This window comes from Ictidomys tridecemlineatus, chromosome 15 (genome assembly GCF_052094955.1).
Source record: "Ictidomys tridecemlineatus isolate mIctTri1 chromosome 15, mIctTri1.hap1, whole genome shotgun sequence".
In the NCBI taxonomy this organism is placed as follows: Eukaryota; Metazoa; Chordata; class Mammalia; order Rodentia; family Sciuridae; genus Ictidomys; species Ictidomys tridecemlineatus.
In genome coordinates this window covers 44,515,908-44,533,962 of record NC_135491.1, presented here as the reverse complement: position 1 = coordinate 44,533,962, position 18,055 = coordinate 44,515,908, and the positions used below count along the sequence as shown (strand labels likewise).

The window sequence follows — 18,055 nt, the reverse complement described above, 5'->3', positions numbered from 1 at the left end:
TCATTTATTTGTTTGTTTTTTGGTTTGTTTGCTTTTGTGGTGCTGAAAATGGAACCTAGGTGTGGTCCACTTCTAAGCCCAGCTACTAGGGAGGCTGAGGCACGAGGGAGGCCAGTTTGGGCAATTTAGCGAGACTCTTGACTCAAAATTAAATAAAAAATGTTTGCAGGCGGGAGCAGAGGCACATGGCACACGTCTGTAAGCTCAGCGACTGGGAGGCTGAGGCAGGAGAATCGGAAATTTGAGGCCAGCCTCTGCAATTTAAAGAGGCCTGTCTCAAAAAGGGCTGGGATGGGGCTGGGGTTATGGCTCAGTGGTAGAGCACTTGTCTAGCATGAGTGAAGCACTGGGTTCGATTCTCAGTACTACATATAAATAAGTAAAATAAAGATCCATTGACAACTAAAAAATATATATTTAAAAAAAGAGCAGGGATGTAGCTCAACAACAAAGCATCCCTGGGTTCAATCCCCAGTACCAAACAAACAAAAAACTTTAAAAATTGTCTCTTATCCAGTCTTTGTAGTGGCCCATGCTTGTAACCCCAGCAACTGCAGAGGCTGAGGCAGGATTACAAACTTGAGGTCAGCCTGGGCAACATAACTAGTCCCTGTCTTGAAATGAAAAATAAAAAAGGGCTGGAGATGTAGCTGTGATAGAACACCCCTGAGTTCAATCACACACACACAATGTTTTTGAAAAGTTTAGTGGAGCACAAGGCACTAGGTTCAATCCCCAGCACCACAAAAAAAAAAAAAAAAAAAAGAGTTTAGTGGGATGATTAAGGGAATGGACTTCAGTGCCAAACAAACCTGGGATCAAATCCCAGATCTGATATTCCCATGACTGTGTTTTTAGGAAAGACATCTCCTCTCAAGTTTCTTTTTCTTTTTATTTATTTATTTTGCAGTAATAGGGATTGAACCCAGGGTGTTCTACCACTGAGCTACACATTCCCAGCCCTTTTTATTTAGTTTCTAGACAGGTTGGTCTAGAATTAGTAATCCTTCTGCCTCAACCTCCTGAGTAACTGGAATTATAGGTGTGTGCTACCACTTCATTTTTTTCTTATTTATGCAATGGGGTTCATAATCCCAACCTCACAAAGATTTAAAAATAATATGGAATTCCAAGGTTCATGGTACTCAAACATCTATACAACACCTCCGTTTTAAAGATATTCAGCAAATTTACAAATATTTATTAAGCCCTACAAACAGGTCCTGTTCTGGGCTCTGGGGAAGAGCAGGAGGCCCTGCAGTGAAGAATATTGATGCAAAAGAGACTGGGGTCTAGGCAATCCAACCCCTGGACTCCTTTCTGAAATAAACTGTTCCTCATCTACAGAGCTACAAATGTGAAACACTATCCCTGTGATGCTCTAGCCTAGGCATCTGTGCCCAGGGCCCAGTTTGCTTGGCTATCAGCCCACCCCTCTCCTCTAGCTTTGGGATAAAACACACAAAGCCCTTAAGCCTCTGGCCAGGGAGCAGATTCTTTCCACCCTCCCTCATCTCCCCCGTCACTGCACTCCATGGAAGAGTAGGGACTTAGGGAGCAAAAAATCAGGGGAAAAGTAGGTCAGAACAGAAGGATGGTAATCCCCCAGTGCTGGTCAGTACAGCCAAGCCCCTGTTCTTGGAAGCAAGCTGCTCCTGGCCACCCACCACAACTGGCTCTGGAAGACTTTGAGAGTCTGGAAAACCAGCACCATCCCTCCTAACAGTATGCCCAGGCTGAGGAGACTGCTCCAACATGACACATTGCCTATGTTGGGGTATTCTCAGTCCAAGCTTTTTGTGTGTGTGTGTGGGGTGTGTGTGTGTGTGTGTGTGTGTGTGGTGATGGGGATTGAACTCAGGGCTTTGTGCATGCGAGGCAAGCACTCTACCAACTGAGCTATATCTCCCTCAGTTCAAGCTTTTGAAATACTTCCTGTGCTGGGCTTAGATATTCTTTCATTTCATATAATCTATGCACACTCTTTATTCCCAGCCCTAGGTTGAGTGCTAGAAACACAGCAAAAATTTCTTGTTCTTGAGGAGTCCACAGTGGGGATTTTTTTTTTTTTTTGGTAGTGGGGATTGAACCCAGAGTGCTTTACCACTGAGCTACACTCCCAGCCTTTTAATTTTTTTTTCTTTTGAGACAGGGTCTCACTAAATTGCTTTGGGCCTCAATAATTAGTTAAGGCTGGCCTCAAACTTTCCATCTTCTTGCTTCAACCTCTTCAACACAGTGGAAAATTCTGACCTGGACTTGACAATAATAAGCCAGTGCTATTAGTACTGAGGCAGCAGAAAGCCCAGGATCTGTGTAGACCTAGAGGTGGCTTTAATTCAGGTTGAAGTCAGTGTTAGGGAGGAGAGGATATTAAACAAGAAGTAGGAATTTACTAGGAGAAAATGGAGAATGGTATTTTGGTGTTTTTAATATTTTTTAGTTGTTGATGGATCCTTATTTATTTTATTCATTTATATATGGTGCTGAGAATCAAACCCAGTGCCTCACATATGCTAGGCAAGTGCTCTACCACTGAGCCACAATGATATTTTGAACAAAAAATAATAGATGCACAGACACAGAAGAATAAAAAGCCTGCTTTCTTCCTGGAAAATTCTAGTGGTCAAAGGGGATAAATCTGTGCCCCCTGTACTTTCCCCTTCAGGTGATGTGAAAAGATGGACAAGGTCTTGTTGATGAAAGTGGGGATAGAAGTCCAGATAAAAGAAGCACAGGAGCAAAGGTAGAGTCAGGGCAGAGAAAGGGAGATAAAGCATCTGAGTTAGTCATATGAATGTTAGGAAACATGAATGATGTAGAGTTTCTACATACCTGGGTAGAGGTCTCTAGAGACACCTGTTGCCTAAGCAAGGATCTCATCAGGTCTGACTGTCCTGAAGGGTGACACCCTCTCAACATAAACTTCAGTGTAGGCCTGGCCTGCAAAATTCTCTTGCTTCCTCCTTCCCAAATGATTGCTTTGGATGTCTCTTGTAAAGTCTTTTCCATATCAGCCCACCTTTCCTGCACCACTTCTAGGTCTGACATCCTATGTCCTGTCACCCCCTTGGGAGTGCTGTGTCCTCTCTGAAGCTTCTTCTGTCCTGAAGGACTGGATAGGTAGACAATTCCTCTGTGTTACTACAGAGTGGGCTGTAGGAGTGGACAAAACTGGTTTATATAGGGTGTTACAGACAAGTAGTAGGAACACAGTTATCAGATTTTCATTCAGGAAGTAGAGAATAAGCCAGATGTGATGGTTTATATCTGTAATTCCAGCTACTGGGGAAGTTGAGGCAGGAGGATTGCAAGTTTGAAGCCAGCCTCAATAACCCCTATCTTAAAGAAAAATTTAAAAGGATGGGAATATAGAATATAGAATGCCCCTGGGTTCAATCTTCAATACAGAAAAAAATAAATAGATAAACAAAAAATTTAAAAAGACTGGGGATGTAGCTTAGACGTAGAGTGCTTGTTTAGCTTGTACAAAGCCCTGGGTTCAACACTCAGTACCACAAGAAAAAAAGAAGATGACTATGACAAGAAAGTAAAGTGGAGGTGATAATAGAAGCAAGTGAGGAGGCCAAGGCAGTGCCCACAGAAGCCTTGGGGTGGTATCTTGAAATCAGATTCCCTCTCTCTGAGGTCTCCTCCAGTTTCTGCCCATGCTGAGTCTCACCTTCCTTTCCACCAGGATGAATAGGGGCTCTGCACACATGCACACCTCTTCTGAAAGAACAGGCTTGTGGAGAGTAAAAGCCAGAGATCCCTCCTTATAAACCCAGTTTCTGTAGCTTCAGATTTTCTCAAGAATTTGAACATAGACTAGGACAGAGGATCCCCACTTTTTGGAACAAGCCCCCCTTCCAAAGGACTATTACCCTTGGAGAAAGAGGGGAACTGAGCCCAGAGCCTAAGTAATTTTGAACCCTCAACAGAGGGAGGAGGATCAGATAGGATCAGGAGCTTGGAAGCTGAAAGGAGCCTGGGCAGCTGGGGTGAGGCCAAGGGCAAACACCACCTCACCCCTTCCCAAGGGGACAGAATAGAAGGGGTATGCAGGATTAGAAGTGTGGATCCTAGAACTTCGGTCTGCCAGACCTCATCTGGTCCCCCACCAAGCAAGCCCCAAAAGGCAGAGAACAACCTCGCATTCCGGCAGATCTCCAGTCTCAACCAGAGCTCTTGAGATAAGTGTAATGGAAAGCTCTGCGCTGGGGGAAATGTATGTTCCTAAGGAGTCCCCTGTGGCAGCCTTTGGCCAAGCCCATCCCGTGCTGGGGATCAGTTTCTAGGGCCTCCTTTCCCAATCAAGTGAGTCGCAGCTGCGAGAAAGGAAGGAGCTTAGTGTAAATATAAATACCTTTAATGAAAGCTGTGCGCGCTCTGCAGAGCCCAGACGGCGACTGCCAGCGCAGGGTTGGAGGCATGGGCGCTGCTACTTGACCCGACTGGCTAGGCCAGAGGCCCCAGGAGGTAGGCGAGCACCAGAACAGCAACCAGCAGCAGGGGCGCAGGGGCCCCAGCGGGTGAAGCTGCTGTAGCCCGTAGTGTTTCTTGGTTGGTCTCTGGGCCAGTGCCTCGTTCCCAGACCCGCACCGGGGCACGACACAATGTATGCAAGTTATCCGGATGTGGGGCCCGGCGAGCTTCTTGCTGCAGAGACTCCCACACGGCAGCCGCCTCCTCTGGGCAGCCTGACAGGACCCGAGAGGCGCAGGCATGGAAGTCATTCCAGGACCTGTTAGGAAATGGGATTGAGGGGTTAGGTTGGGGTGGGGCTTTGGAATGGGAAGGAAGTTCAGCTCCACGGGTGGCACGGATAGGGCTATGCCTCCCACCTGCCCTCTGCCTCCCACCTGCTGGTACCTGCAGACAGTCTCCAGCTCGCCTCCGTGGCCCATGCTGTCCCCCAAGCGGATGAGACACTCGGCAAAGCCCTGATATATGGTGTCACAGCGGTTTGGAGCCTCTGTGGCTGCTGCTAGTAGGGGTAAAAGGACTGGGGAGAGGGGGTGAAGAATGGTTGACAGAATAAGCCAGGCCATTCCCCCCCCCCAGGGGCTTGTTTACCTTGGGAGTGCTCTAGGGACATGACTCAGCGTGAAAAGAGCACCCCTGGGAGCTGAGGGGCATGTCTAGGGATCAACTGCCTTCAAGGCAGGACCTAGACCAAGATGCAGAAGCAGGAACTGTGTATCCCAGAAGTGGGTTCCTCCTGAGCTCTTGGGGCTCTAGGTGAAGTGAAGATGGTTTAAGGGAAGAAGTCAGGAGAGAATGGAGGGATTGGGGTCTAGAGGCAGGTGGGGCACTATCTCTGCATCCTTCATAAGCTTTGCATGACCCTCCCACCTCACACCAAAGATAAGTGTTTCAGATGAGATTGGGCAACATAGCCAGGGATAGGGATCCAGGCCAGACCCTCAGAGAACTTCAGGAATCCCAAGGCTAGTCTAGGAGTCCTGCCAAAGGTAACGGGTTCCCTTTATCAGAAGAGGAACTTCAGAATTTCAAGGTCCTTCCCCCCACAGCTGGGGCTCAATTTGTTCCTCACTTTCCATCATGAAACCATTCACACTTTCCTGGGGCCCTCAGAACACCTATCCACCCCTGGCACCTGGCACTAAGAAAGCAGTACTCCCGGCTCCCACACTCTATACCCAGCCTGATGGGAGACCAGCAAGAGGATTTGCAGCCTGGTCTGGGTCCAGGGCTCCCGCACTCACCGAGTGGCAGCAAAAGCAACAGCTTCAGGGTACCCGGCAGCCGCTGACAGCAGCAGCGGTAGCAGCAGCAGCGCATGGTCCCTGGCTGAGAGCCTAGTGCCGGAGCTAGCAGCTTGGAATGCAGCCGGCCGGCCCAGCCCACGGAGGGAGGGACCGTGATTGGATGGAAGCTAGGAATGGGCAGGGCTCGAAGCAGGCTGTTGGCTCCGCCCCCAGCGCCCAGATTGGCAGAAGGGTGAAGAGGTGCCCCCAGAGAGTCAACATGCCCTGAGAGGCCCAGGTTCGTGCTGTGATGGTCTGAGGACCCTTGCCCTGGGAGTTGGAGGGGAGCTCTGAGAAGGCAGTGGAGTTGATGAGAACAGATGTCCAGGCCCCAGGGATGGGCTGACTTAGATGTCCCCAGAGGGAGAAAGGGCAGTCATCAGTCACACCAAAGACACCAAAACCACACACATAAGGTTTTATTCCAAAAGCATTTAATTGAATTTCTCAATGTTTTTCAAAAACAAAAAGATCCAAATCAGAGGTAAAAAGGAACATGGAAAATTCAACTCAAGTGGTGTCACGATCTTGGGGTCATGCTCCAGGAATGGCAGAACCCAAGAAGGCACAATACCTGCCCTGGGCCCAGCCTTACCCTCCTGATTACCACAATCTGTAGACCACGGCCAGTATACCCTGCATCCCCAATCCCCAAATACTAGAGGTGGAGGCCTGAGCAAGTAAATAGCAGATGTGACCCCAATCTTGGCCGACGCCTGTCTACTGGTCTTCAGCGCCACCCACCCCTACAAAAGGCAGGCTTAGCTGCTAAGGGAGGCTGGGGGTAACAAGGCCATGCAGCATTAGGCTAAGACGCCGGGCTGCTTTGCCCAATGAGTTGTGTGGCTCAGCCTGCAGAAACTGAAATAGCTTCTGGCGCACTTGAGCCATGACGGAGCCCATGTGGTCTCGAGTGATGGGGTCACTGTGGTCCAGGTGCATCACAGCCTCTTCCAGGTAGCTGAGAATGGGGGGAAAAGCACAGGCTACAGGTGGGTGCCAGTAGATAGGAGTGCCCCCTGGTGGCACTGAAGCCCAGAGGGACAGATGATAAGGGAAGTCTAAACCTTACAATGAATGAGGATGGGGGAAATGAGTGGAGACAATTAGGGAAGGGAATCAGGCATGAGTGGGTGTTTCTGCTTCCCTTCTCACCCCCACTATCAGCTTATCTCCTACTCTCTTACTGCACATACTCACCTGAGTTTGAGGTCAGTTCTAGTGCCAAGGTCAGATGCCAGCTGCTGGATGAGGGAAAGGAGCACAGGCTGGGAGAGTGGGCAAGGCGGCTGCCCAAAAACCTGGGCTGGGTCCACCGTTTCACATACATACAGCACCAGGTTTAGGTCAGCAGCTGTCAGCGCCTGGGGGCAGAACAGGGCAGCAGCATTTATGGCTAGTATTAGAATAGAATGCCTGCTTGTCTGTGGTGTGTGGCCTGGGGGAGGAGAACCACAGAGTTGGGTGCTAAGGGCTCCAGAGGAGGATACTCAGGGACCCAGAGAACTGGAGAAATGTATTTTACCCTATCAATAAAAAGATTAGAAAGAAAGTTTCCTGAGAAGGGGCTAGGGTTGTGGCTCAGTGGTAGCGTGCTTGCCTAGCATGCGTGAGGCACTGGGTTCAATTCTCAGCTCCACATACAAATAAATAAAGATCCATCAACAACTAAAAAATATTTAAAAGAAAAGAAAGGTTCCTTAGAAAAATGGTCATAAGGCAAGGTGAGCTGAAATAGGAAAAAAGGGATCCTGAACAAAAGAATGGCACGGGTAATGGCTTGGAGGTCAAAGAGAATGAAAAAGTCTGTCAGACAGCCCACAGCTTGGTGGAGGGAATGGAATGTGTGGTGTGTAGGTCTTGTCAGAAGACACCTGAACCTTACTAGGGCCAAATGCTGTCATACCTGCTGGAAGGCCTGATTGAGGTGGCCCTGCTGCAAGAGCTGCAAAATATGGGCTTGCTGGGCCTGGCAGTCGAGGTGGGCAGAGGGGACAGGTGTGCCAGCAGCTGAACGCATGGCCTGCATGATACTGGAGGTGACGGCAGCCTGCTGTTCCTTGAGCGCCACACTCACCTCACCCTTAACAATGCGCTGTACCTGTGCTAAAATTGACTCCTGCAGGCTGAAAAGGGAAGGGAGACAGAGGTGGACAGGAAGCAAAGTCTGGCCAATCCCAAACACCCCACCTTGCCCAAAGCCCTGCCTACATACCTGCCCACAGCCACGTGCAGCTGGTGCTGTACTTCAGCCCGAACACTGCTAGATACAGTGGCTGCCATTTGCTCAGTGGCACTCTGCAGTGTGCTGATCAGGCCCCGAAGCTGGGCAAGCACAGGCTCTCTGGCCTCCTGTTCCCGTGCCTTCCGGCTCTTCATGTGGCTCTCTAGCTGTTGCAAGTCTGAGAGGCGACCATGGAGATCATAAGAGGGATGAAGGAGTGAATAGACGCCCCTCCTACGCTGGGTTATACAACCCCACTTACATTCCTGTGTGCCCAGCCGGAAGCTATCATTGATTTGCTGGAACATGGCCTGGCAGCTCTTTTCGAAGGCAGGCAGCACCACGCTCTGGAAGGCTTCACGGTAGGCAGCCTGCATTGGCCCCTGTAATGTGTCTGCAGCTGCTCGGGCGATAGCATCTGTCAAATTCTGAGGTACAGAGAGAGGCCAAATTGAAAGCCTGAGCCCAACCTGGTCGGAACTAGCCACCACCCCAATCTTGGGCCCTATAGCACCTTGGACTTGAGTAGCTTGGAGATGTTCTCTTTCATGCTGCCCTCTACAGCTGTGAGCTTGGTAGCCACTGAATTGCTCAGCTGGCCTGCTACAGGCTCTAGACTCCTGGAGACACCTGGGGCAGGGGAAGAAGAGGAAGGTGGAATCAGGAGATTAAGTCTGACAGGTTCACCTATTCCCACCTGGCCCACCCAAAAGAAATCTTCAAGCAAAACTTACATGGAGGAACTGTTTTTTTAATCTCATCTCGTATGCTACGTTCCAACCGCCCAGCCAAAGCAGAAGATAGTGCTTGGGACAGCTGTTGTGTCAGCTGCTCCTGCAGTTGCCCACCCCGCTGCTGCCCCTCAGCCAGTGCCCTCTCTAGACGCCGTTCTGCACGGTAGCTAAGGAACAATCCCGGAGCATATCCCTTCCCAAGCTAAGAAGGCTACCCCTCCTCTATACTATGCTGTGCCATCACCCTCAAGGATACGTTCCTGCTCATGCCGGGTCTCAAGGGCACGTTCTACATGGCCTGTGACAGTGTTCTGCAGGCCTTCAAGTTGGGCACACAGACGCTGAAGCAGCTCTTCTTGGCTGTGACGCAGCTCTACCAATTCTCTCTGCTGCTGCCAAATTAGTGCTGGCCAGTCTTCAGGAGGCTCTGCCACCTGCCAGTATCACTGAGAATCACATGATGCCTGCCCCACCTATCCCTACCCACCAGACCAGGGAAATAGCCCAGAGCCCTTAAAGGATGGGTTCCAATGGGTAGGAAGAGCTCCTTTACTTACCTGGTGCTCTGTGAGCCGGGATCCCATGGCTGAATCCCTGCCATAGGCAAGAAATACCTCAGGCCACATCAGGCAGCCTAGAGACCACCCCTCTCCCTAGCCCAAGGTCTCTTCTTACCCATCATCCTTCTTGCTTTTTCTCTTGATCTTGGGTGAGGTCCGAGGTGATCCCTTGGTCTTCCAGTCCTTGGCAGGCAGGCGGGGAGTAGGAATTTTGGTGCCAAAGCCTCCTGAGGCAGCAGCAAGACTGGCTACCTCATCATCATGGTCACTATGGGAAGGGAAAGGAGGGGGTAAGCATCTATCCACCTGCTAGTTCTCCCTTGTTGGAAGAATGGTCCAGGGTGACACCCACCTTTGTTCAGCACTGGTGTCCTGGCTATCATGTTGCTGTAGCAGGTGATAAGGTGGTCGGTGGAAGGCCAAGCTTTTATGCTTTTCCTGGAGGCCATTTCTGGGGCTGAAGGGACAGGTGGACTCAGCAGTGGATGATTCTTCCTGAGGTCCCTCCCACCAACATACTTTCTCTCTTCTAAGCTCCTCACCTCTCTGCCAGGGTACTACAGGTCTCCCGAGTAATGTCAGGTGCCGTAGGCCAGACCTGACTGTCAGCAGGGGCAGCCTCCTGGGTCAAGGCTGCTTCCAGGAGTGAGGGGGTACTATGTCGATCCCCATCCCCAGGGCCTCCATCCAGGCCAAGTTGGGGGCCAAGCTCGGGTCCTGGCCGGGGCCGTGGGGATAGTAGGTGTAGTGCTGAGGCAGCTGAGGCCATACTGTCTGGCTCAAGGCCCTCAGAGGCCGAGGAGCCAAAGCCACGTGACAGGGCCTCAGATGCGATCTCAGGAATATCCTGGGACAGGGCAGTAGAAGCTGAGGAGATAACATCAGGGGAGCGGGTACGACTGGGGGAGACCTGTGGTAGCCCCAAAGGCTCCACTTCCTGTAACTCCAGGGACAGTGCAGAGGCAGTAGCAGATACCTGAAGTGAGTGAAAAATGTGGGTTTAAGTGATAGGAGGTGGGTGACCACAGTCAGGAGGCACTGGAATCAGTAGTGATGAGGTAGGACAGCTGGGAAGGGAGATGCAGGTGAAAAACAGGGCTACAGCCCAAGAAAGGAAGTGGGGATAGAGAAACTGAGAAGATAGCCTCCAGGGAACATGGAAGACTGATATAACCCCTGAGGGAACATGGAGCACCTGAGTCAGAACAAGTCAGCAAAGAAAGAGTTCAGGAAGAGACTGCCAACTTCCCCTGCAGCCAACCACCAGTTACCCAGCACTTCACATACATGCACACACACCTGCCCGGGCCCTTTGGGAGTCAATTTATCGCCTGGGCCTGGGAGCAGGCTGGGCAAGAGGCTGCGTGGGCTTGCCTGCAGGCTGCTGCTGTTGCTCATTGTCAGACTGCCATCCAGCTGCAATTTGGGGCTCAAGGTCAACTCTTCAGGTGGCCTGGTGGTGGGAAGGCCAAGGCATCAGCAGTCAGAGCTTGGCATCACCTGGCACTAGCCCCTACCATTCCCCAACTCTGACCTTTACCTCACCTGGGCAAGGAGGGATCCACAGCTGAGGTGCTACTCACAGCAGACACAGCTGTAAGAGAGCTGCTGCTGCTGCTGCTGCTGCTGCTGCTGCTACTGCTGCTGCTACTGCTGCTGCTGCTAGGGGATGCAGTGATCTGGAGAGATGCAGAGAATAAGCACTATGGCCTGAGTGGGGCATTCCCACTCCCCCTACTTAAGGGAGCTACCTGCTGCAAGGAGGCAGTGGGTGTCATAAAGGCATCAGGTGTCATCAACTTGGGTTTGGTTTCACTGCTCAGGGTGAGGAAGTCAGCAGGTGCAGGCAGCTCCACAATGCGTCGGAGGTCAGGCTGGGAGCCGTGAGTGGTTGATCCCAGGCCCTCAGAGCCCAGTTCAGGCCGAGACTCTCCAAAGGCTGTGGGGAAAGCTGCCACTTGAGTCAGATCTCACACCATTGTCAGTCCAACCTGTTTCCTCTCACTTCTAACTCACCAAAGTCCTCATGGGCAGTGTGAGTGGGGAGTGGGGCCACCACATCAGGGTTCAGCTGTGGCTGGAAACGGATCTGTACATCTTGCAAGGCCCTGCAAGAAAAGGGCGTGGGGGAGAACAGAGTGCTCAAAGGGGCCAAGGTCAGTGGAATGGGGAGGAACACAGGCAGGGCCTGGATGGGACTTCCTGACACACTCACTTAGTATGCACACAAAAGAGCTTGATGAGTACACCAGCTGCAGACTCCATGGTACCAGCTCCATGAGAACCCTCTAAAAGGACAGATTGGATACCTTAAGCTGCTAGCCAGCTCTGCACCTCAGTACCACCCCACACACCAATACCAGGCCTGACTCTGGAGCAGCTCACCAGCCCCCAGGCTATCATTTTCCTCCTCAGCAGGCAGCACTTCAGTGTGCCGCAGCCGGCAACGACTCACAACCTGGATGCCAAAGCTCAGCACAGGGTGGGTAAGCAGGAACTCTGAAATGGAGCTGAAGCAGGCACGGCCTTCCTCCTGGTTCTGCAGCAGCTCCATCACATATAGGACCTGCATGGGTGCCACATTCCAAACTGAGCTTTAGAAACTATGAGTTCCTTCAGTCCTTCCCAATGATACTGGCTCTGCCCAGAGTGCTCCCATGACAGCCTACCTTTCGTTGTACATCACTGAGAATCAAGTATTCTGCTGAGAGGTCTAAGCAAACTTTGAGACTGGGGGGCACACTCACTGAGCTGAAGATATCTGGGGAGAAGCTAGGAAGCCAAGAAACAGGCTAGGTAAGACTGAGAATTCACAGAAGGCACATTCCCACCCTGCCACCTCTGCCTGCTCCTGGCCCAAGTCCTGCTTACCGAATGGTCTGTAGGCAGGTCCAGGACACTGTGCACCACATCTTTAACTCCCGATTCTGGTCAGCACCAGTAATGAGGAACCTCCAGAATGGGACCCTACAAACCCACAAAGCACAAGTGGTTGGCTAGGTCTCCAGCTGGATGGGAGTCCATGGTCTAACCCACCACATGCTTGTATCCCACTCACTCACTCAGGGTCCTGTTTCTTATGATTGTCACAGAAAAGGAGGCAGGAGAGGGGCCGCCCATCATGAGGCTTCCACTCATGTAGACACCTGAAGGAAGGCAGATGAGGGACCTGAATGAGTGATTTGTTCCTGTTCCTGAGGCAAAGGGGGTCCTGGTCCCACAGGCTTTGCCTTACCGTGGCTCATCCTGCCCCTCAATGTAGATCTGCCAGAACTTGACATAGCCATCATGACTTGCAGTAGCTAGGACAGTCCCGTCAGGAGAGAGGGCTCCTTCACTTAGACACTGGGAAGAAGCCAAAGGGCTTTGCTATCTGACCAAGGTGGAAACGAGACCCTCCCAAATAAAGATGGTAGGAAACTGGATTGACCCCTGTGGATTCACATGTTTTGTGACTGACTGAATGGGGGGCGCTACAGAGAAGTCCAGACCTGTAGGGTACAACTAGGTTAAGAATGAGTTCCATAGATAAGAACTACTTTATGCTAAGTCCCCAAGGGCATAGTGCTGGTAAAGCTATCTGGACAGCTGTGAATACGGGAAATAGATGAGGAGAATGTGGAAGAGAAGGAGGACAAGGAAGCAATCAGCTGTAGGCCTACCGTGCTGTGGCCTTTTACCACAATGAACCCCTGCTTGATTTGGCTGACATCAACAGGCCACGTGCTATGGCTGGAGCGGAGCATATCCAGGTCCCACACCTCAGCCTGGAGGTACAAGGAGGTGAGTGTTCAACCCATTCATACAATATGGCTGCTTTCACCTTTTCCACCATGTTCTGACCCCCTCACCCGGTCTTCATGCAGCAGGGCCACTGTTGGGCTACTCTCCTCACAGCAGTCCTCACTTTCCTCAGGAATAAAGGGGCACCAGATGATCCTTCGGAAGTGGTTCAGTGGCGTGCCCTCTGGCTGCCGGATATGGACCAAGATCTCTTCTCTGAGCAGGATGTTAAGGGCTAGACACATGGATGATTAAATATGCCTGGCAACCCCCACTTTGCCCACTCTTCATCAGCCCCCATGCCTGGGAATGGATACTGAATTTTGCTGTTAATCAGAGCCAAGCGCCACACAAACAGATTGCCTGCCTCATCCAGGCAAGCCAGCTGTGGAGAGTTGAGGTGTGCAAAGGCCAGATCAGCCACACTGCCTGTGAAGCCCTTAAGTAGGGTCCGCTCTGAAGTGCTGACACTGATCACTCGCACCATTGCTGAGCCATTGTTGGCAGCTGTAATCAAGAGAGCAGGGGGCCATGAGCAAACATCTAGGCCTAGGCAACAAACAGTACAGAAATTCTTCCCTTGCCTGCCTCACTGCCACCATCTCAAGCCTGGCTTTCCTACCCAGCTCCACCAGGCCTGACAGAGGTTAGGGCAGTCCAGTGAAGCCTCCCAATGTATCCTAAGATCTGAGTGGTCCCAAATTGGAGCTTCCAGCAGAATACTTCCTACAACCCAGAGCCCCTACTCACCACGAATGGCATAGGCTAAGAAAGAGTTGGACACAGCAATTAGGTTGCCATAGTAGTACTTCTGCTCCCAGTCGTACTTGGCAACAGGCTGGATTTTCACCTGAAAACCCAGAGTGAGGAAAAGTCAAAGAAACTGAGGGCTGAAGCAACTCTGAGCCTCAGCAATCTCAAAACTCTGGGGATGGAGAGGACACAGATGAAAACCCAGTCATTCACAGAAATCTCCTGAGCCAGATTCCCACAGAGGTTTGACAGCAAAGCCTGGCTCCCTGAAATAGAGGCATGCTGTTTGTCAGGGTGGTACCAACAGGAACTGGACTCATGGGAGAGAAGGGAGAGGCTGGGTGTGTCTCCATACATTATATGTGCCACAGTATCCTGGTACCTACCTTGTTGCTCCCCCGTGCCTTGCTTGAAATGCTAGAGTCACTGCTGGCCACAATCTCTACCTCCTTGGCCAAAATCCCAATGCAGGTGGAGCTGTCATCTCCAGAAAGGCAGCTGGAGAGAGGGGTGCACGAACTTTGTTTTATTCACCCAAAAGCTTAATGGTAGGGTTACATATGTCTGGTATACCTTAACGGCAAGATTAGAAAAGGAGAAGACACAGCCACCTGGTAAAGGTTTCTAGTCCCAGATGACCAGCTTTGCCTGGTCCATTGTTCTCAGACCCACAGCTTCCCTTGCTCACCTCCCTCCTTGAGAATGAGCCTACTTCCATTCTATACTGGGCACCCAGGTAAAGCCCTTAGCTTGTGTCCTCACCTCTCAACCCAGGAGATGAGAGTTCAATGTAGTTGAGTGCTCTGTCCCAGGTCATCCAGCAGAGGCTGCTGGCACCTCTTGCCCTCATTTAGCAGATGCCCCCAAAGTACCATCAGCACATTTGCCATCTCTCGGCTACTTACATGACCTGTTTCTCTTGCAGGTTAATGGGTGGTATGATCCGCAGACCAGGCTTACTTGTTGAGGTACCATCACCTGAGCAGAGGGGGTCTGGTACCAGGAGCCCATTGAGGTCCCCATTATAGGCACTAGATGACCGCTGGCTCTCTGCACTGGGGCCTGGGGAAAGAGAGACACCCTGATAAGGTTGTTACACATTCCAACTAGCCCCTCTTACAATAGAACTTCCTTCTGGACCATGAGGTGCTCTAGGAAAAAAAAACTGAACATAGTATGTCCATAGGAAGGAGGGCCCTTTGTTCATATTTCATTCTATAAATGCTGATATAAGGACCAAGGATGAACATGAGGTTCTTCCATCTGGAGGAGGGATACATGCCATTAAAGATCCTCTGATGGGGCTGAAGGTATAGCTCAGTAGTAGAGTGCCTATCTAGCATGTGTGAAGCTAGGTAATATCAGGCCGGGGTCAGCCTAGGTGTTCCAAGAGGAACACTTGAGAGAGAGCATGGCAAAGGCCACCTGGTAAAGATTTCTAGTCCCAGATGACCAGCTTTGCCTGGTCCATTGTTCTCAGTCCCACAGCTTCCCTTGCTCACCTCCCTCCTTGGGAATGAGCCTACTTCCATTCTATACTGGGCACCCAGATAAAGCCCTTAGCTTGTGTCCTCACCTCTCAACCTAGGAGATGAGAGTTCAATGTGGTTGGGGCACCTCAGTTCAAAGAAGGGACCTCACCTTCACTATTATAATCACTGTAATCACAACAAAAGAAAAGCAGGAAAATGGAGGGAAAACAAGGCTGCAGAGGCCTCAGGTATGACACTGAGGTGCTTAAACTCTCCCTGTGGACAATGAGAACCACAATTTTTTTTTCTTCTTTTTTAGAGGTGCTGGGAATAGAACCCAGGGCCTTGTACATGCTAGGCCAATACTCTACTACTAAGTTACATTCCCAACCCCACAAAAGAATTTTAAAGGAAAAGGTGTTGTGACACGGTCAGCTTCAACCAGTAGGTTGGCTGTTTTAAGGCAGCATACAAACTAAGAATCTGGTGACAGATAACCAGGGCCTATTACCAAAGCAGTGGCAGGGTTTGGAGAGAAGGGCTCCTAAGGCATGAATAAATGTGGCAGTAAGAAAGCAAGGGTCCTGTCCCAAACAGAAATCTCTTTGAAGTCATCTCAGACAGGTAAACTCTGGGGAAATGTACACGAAGGAGCTGAACAAAAAGGAGAGAAACTATAGGGTGAAGCATGGTGTTAGGAAAGACAAGATCTTAACTGTTTGCACTGGCTGGTTTTTGAGCACTCTCACTGGCTTATATACCACTGCCAAAACTCCCAGGAAGCAAGGTGACTGGGGCTTCAGGAACATAGCAAATTTCCAGTTACAAAACAGTATGAGTTATGACTTGGTCCTTCGTGGGGAGGAGACAAGCAAGAGCTACTTGGCAAATGAAAATCAAGTGCCAATCAATAAACAATGGAGTTATGAGGAAAGCCTCCAGGTCACTTCACAAGGTTCAGAGCCATCATAGCTGCTCAGGGAAAAGGTGATCATTCTCCCTTTCAGGCAGCCTACCATGAAGATAAACTGGAGGCTCAGGCTGTATGTGGTTGGTCATGCCAAGCTCTACCAAATCTCTGTGGAGTGTAGTCTGCTCAGCAGATGATATGGGCATTTGAGGCACAAGCTACACTCATGAAGAAAGGGAGCACACAAAGTATGGGTCAAAGGGCCCAATGGTCTCAGGCAGCAAATAGATTTCCGCAGAGTATGAGTTACCTAAACCCACCTGGAGCTAACCACCAGTGCCTGCTTCCAGAAGCAGCCAGACTGGGCCATCCAAAAAGTATAAACACCAATTCTCAATGTGGCCTCCACACACCCATACCACCATCTCAAGCCAGTCCTTTCACCGCTACAACTTTTTGTAACCTGTGGCTTCCTGATACCCAAGATCTGTCCTTATTATGAGACCTAGCCCAAACAGTCTCCTCTCTCAGATCTGCCCTCTGCATCTCCAGCTCCATTCTCCCTCCACCCTATTTCCATAACAGTACCAAAACAGTACTCTTTTACAATGACAACATTTTACTGCAACCCTGTTAGCTCTGTTCGGGGGCTCTTGGTAAGCAAGGGAGCTTCACAAGTATCACTAGTGATATTTGAATGAACTGGAACAAGCTAGGCTTGTAGATGTTTGAAACCTAATCCAATCAAGGTTGTGCAATCTGTGATTTGCCTTAATCACAGAATGAACACGGAATTGGGGTTGGCCACCTTCCTCCAAAAAATAGATTTCAGAGCAAAGGCAGGCCTAGAGTCGCATTCCAGAGGGAAGAGCAAGTTGTAGAGAATGACCAGAGGTTCTTCAGCACAGCGCTTAACTGTAGGCCTTTGATCCACCGCGAAAGGCTAGGGGCGCTGGGCCAGTACCAAGAATACCAGTCTTTGTGGCCAGAAAACCAGAGGGGCGCCTCGGTTCAAAGAAGGGACCTCACCTTCAGCTGAGACTCTCAAGGATGAGACGAGATAATCTGGCGTCAGGATGGGGAGGGGTCATACCCAGGGGTATGCACTAGTCGCCCGGTACGCTTAGGGATTTTAACTTGGTCTGCCCTCATCGGCCTAAGGGACCTAGAGGAACTGCGGGCTCTGAGAATGGTTCAGATCCACGCTACCTACTCCCCTGCTTGCAGAGGGCCCACCCGCGCTATCCCCGCTCACCCCCCGCGGGCCGGTCCAGCTTGAGGATGTCCCGCAGGTGCTGCGTGGCGTCCTCGATGTCGATGCTCGCGCAAGAGGCCATGGGCCCAGCCGCAGGCGCTCCGCCCGGACGGCGTTCGTTCCGCTGCCGCCGCGCACCGCCCAGCCAGGATGGGGCAGAGAGCTGGGCGCCGGTAACTACGCTCAGTCCACCCGCAGCTCCTAAACCGCCGCCCGTGCAGCGTCCAGAGCCCCGCCAACCCCACCAACCGCCTCCACTTCCGGCCCCCAAAAGCCTCCGCTCCCGGAACCTGCGAGGACGAAAGAAAAAAGGTTCCGGGGTAGAGGAGAATGCCTAGCTTCTACAGAAGCCGATCACCCTTTGCAACCTCCACCCAGTGCCAGTGAGGTCGGAGTTGTGTTAGACTGAAGGGCAGCAAAAGTCCACGTACAATTAGCGGGCTGGTAGCCCGACTCGTCCCAACCTTGGGACGAGTCTAGTTCCTGTCTACTCTAAATGAAGTCTATATAGACCTAGGACAGGATTAACTCCACCGCCCAGGGTAGAGTTCCTCAAGCCCCCAGGATAAACTGAAATTGACAGAGGCCTGTGT

General features: G+C 51.0%; 2 protein-coding genes across 3 annotated transcripts; both read right to left on the bottom strand.

The window, feature by feature from the left end:
* Positions 1 to 4,351: 4,351 nt before the first annotated feature.
* Positions 4,352 to 5,872, bottom strand: Nrn1l (neuritin 1 like). The gene is made up of 3 exons (XM_021721674.3): positions 5,730 to 5,872; positions 4,873 to 5,005; positions 4,352 to 4,744 (listed from the first exon to the last, which is right to left on the bottom strand). The coding sequence occupies exons 1-3, from the start codon at positions 5,803 to 5,805 to the stop codon at positions 4,459 to 4,461; spliced, it is 495 nt and encodes a 164-aa protein (XP_021577349.2). The 5' UTR covers positions 5,806 to 5,872; the 3' UTR covers positions 4,352 to 4,458.
* Positions 5,873 to 6,188: 316 nt separating this feature from the next.
* Edc4 (enhancer of mRNA decapping 4) lies at positions 6,189 to 17,735 on the bottom strand. 2 transcript variants are annotated; one of them, XM_005318334.5, is made up of 29 exons: positions 17,463 to 17,735; positions 14,731 to 14,887; positions 14,212 to 14,323; positions 13,823 to 13,922; positions 13,390 to 13,579; positions 13,141 to 13,288; positions 12,952 to 13,056; positions 12,525 to 12,634; positions 12,352 to 12,435; positions 12,161 to 12,256; positions 11,959 to 12,061; positions 11,675 to 11,855; positions 11,505 to 11,577; positions 11,306 to 11,397; positions 11,041 to 11,228; positions 10,835 to 10,968; positions 10,589 to 10,742; positions 9,832 to 10,265; positions 9,642 to 9,746; positions 9,405 to 9,557; positions 9,287 to 9,323; positions 8,986 to 9,163; positions 8,730 to 8,885; positions 8,510 to 8,625; positions 8,258 to 8,423; positions 7,987 to 8,173; positions 7,678 to 7,897; positions 6,972 to 7,135; positions 6,189 to 6,732 (listed from the first exon to the last, which is right to left on the bottom strand). In XM_005318334.5, exons 1-29 carry the CDS (start codon positions 17,542 to 17,544, stop codon positions 6,540 to 6,542), a joined length of 4,218 nt encoding a protein of 1,405 aa, XP_005318391.2. In that variant the 5' UTR covers positions 17,545 to 17,735; the 3' UTR covers positions 6,189 to 6,539. The 2 variants fall into 2 exon arrangements, with proteins under 2 accessions (XP_005318391.2, XP_021577348.2); XM_021721673.3 differs by having other exon boundaries at positions 10,664 to 10,742.
* Positions 17,736 to 18,055: the final 320 nt, after the last annotated feature.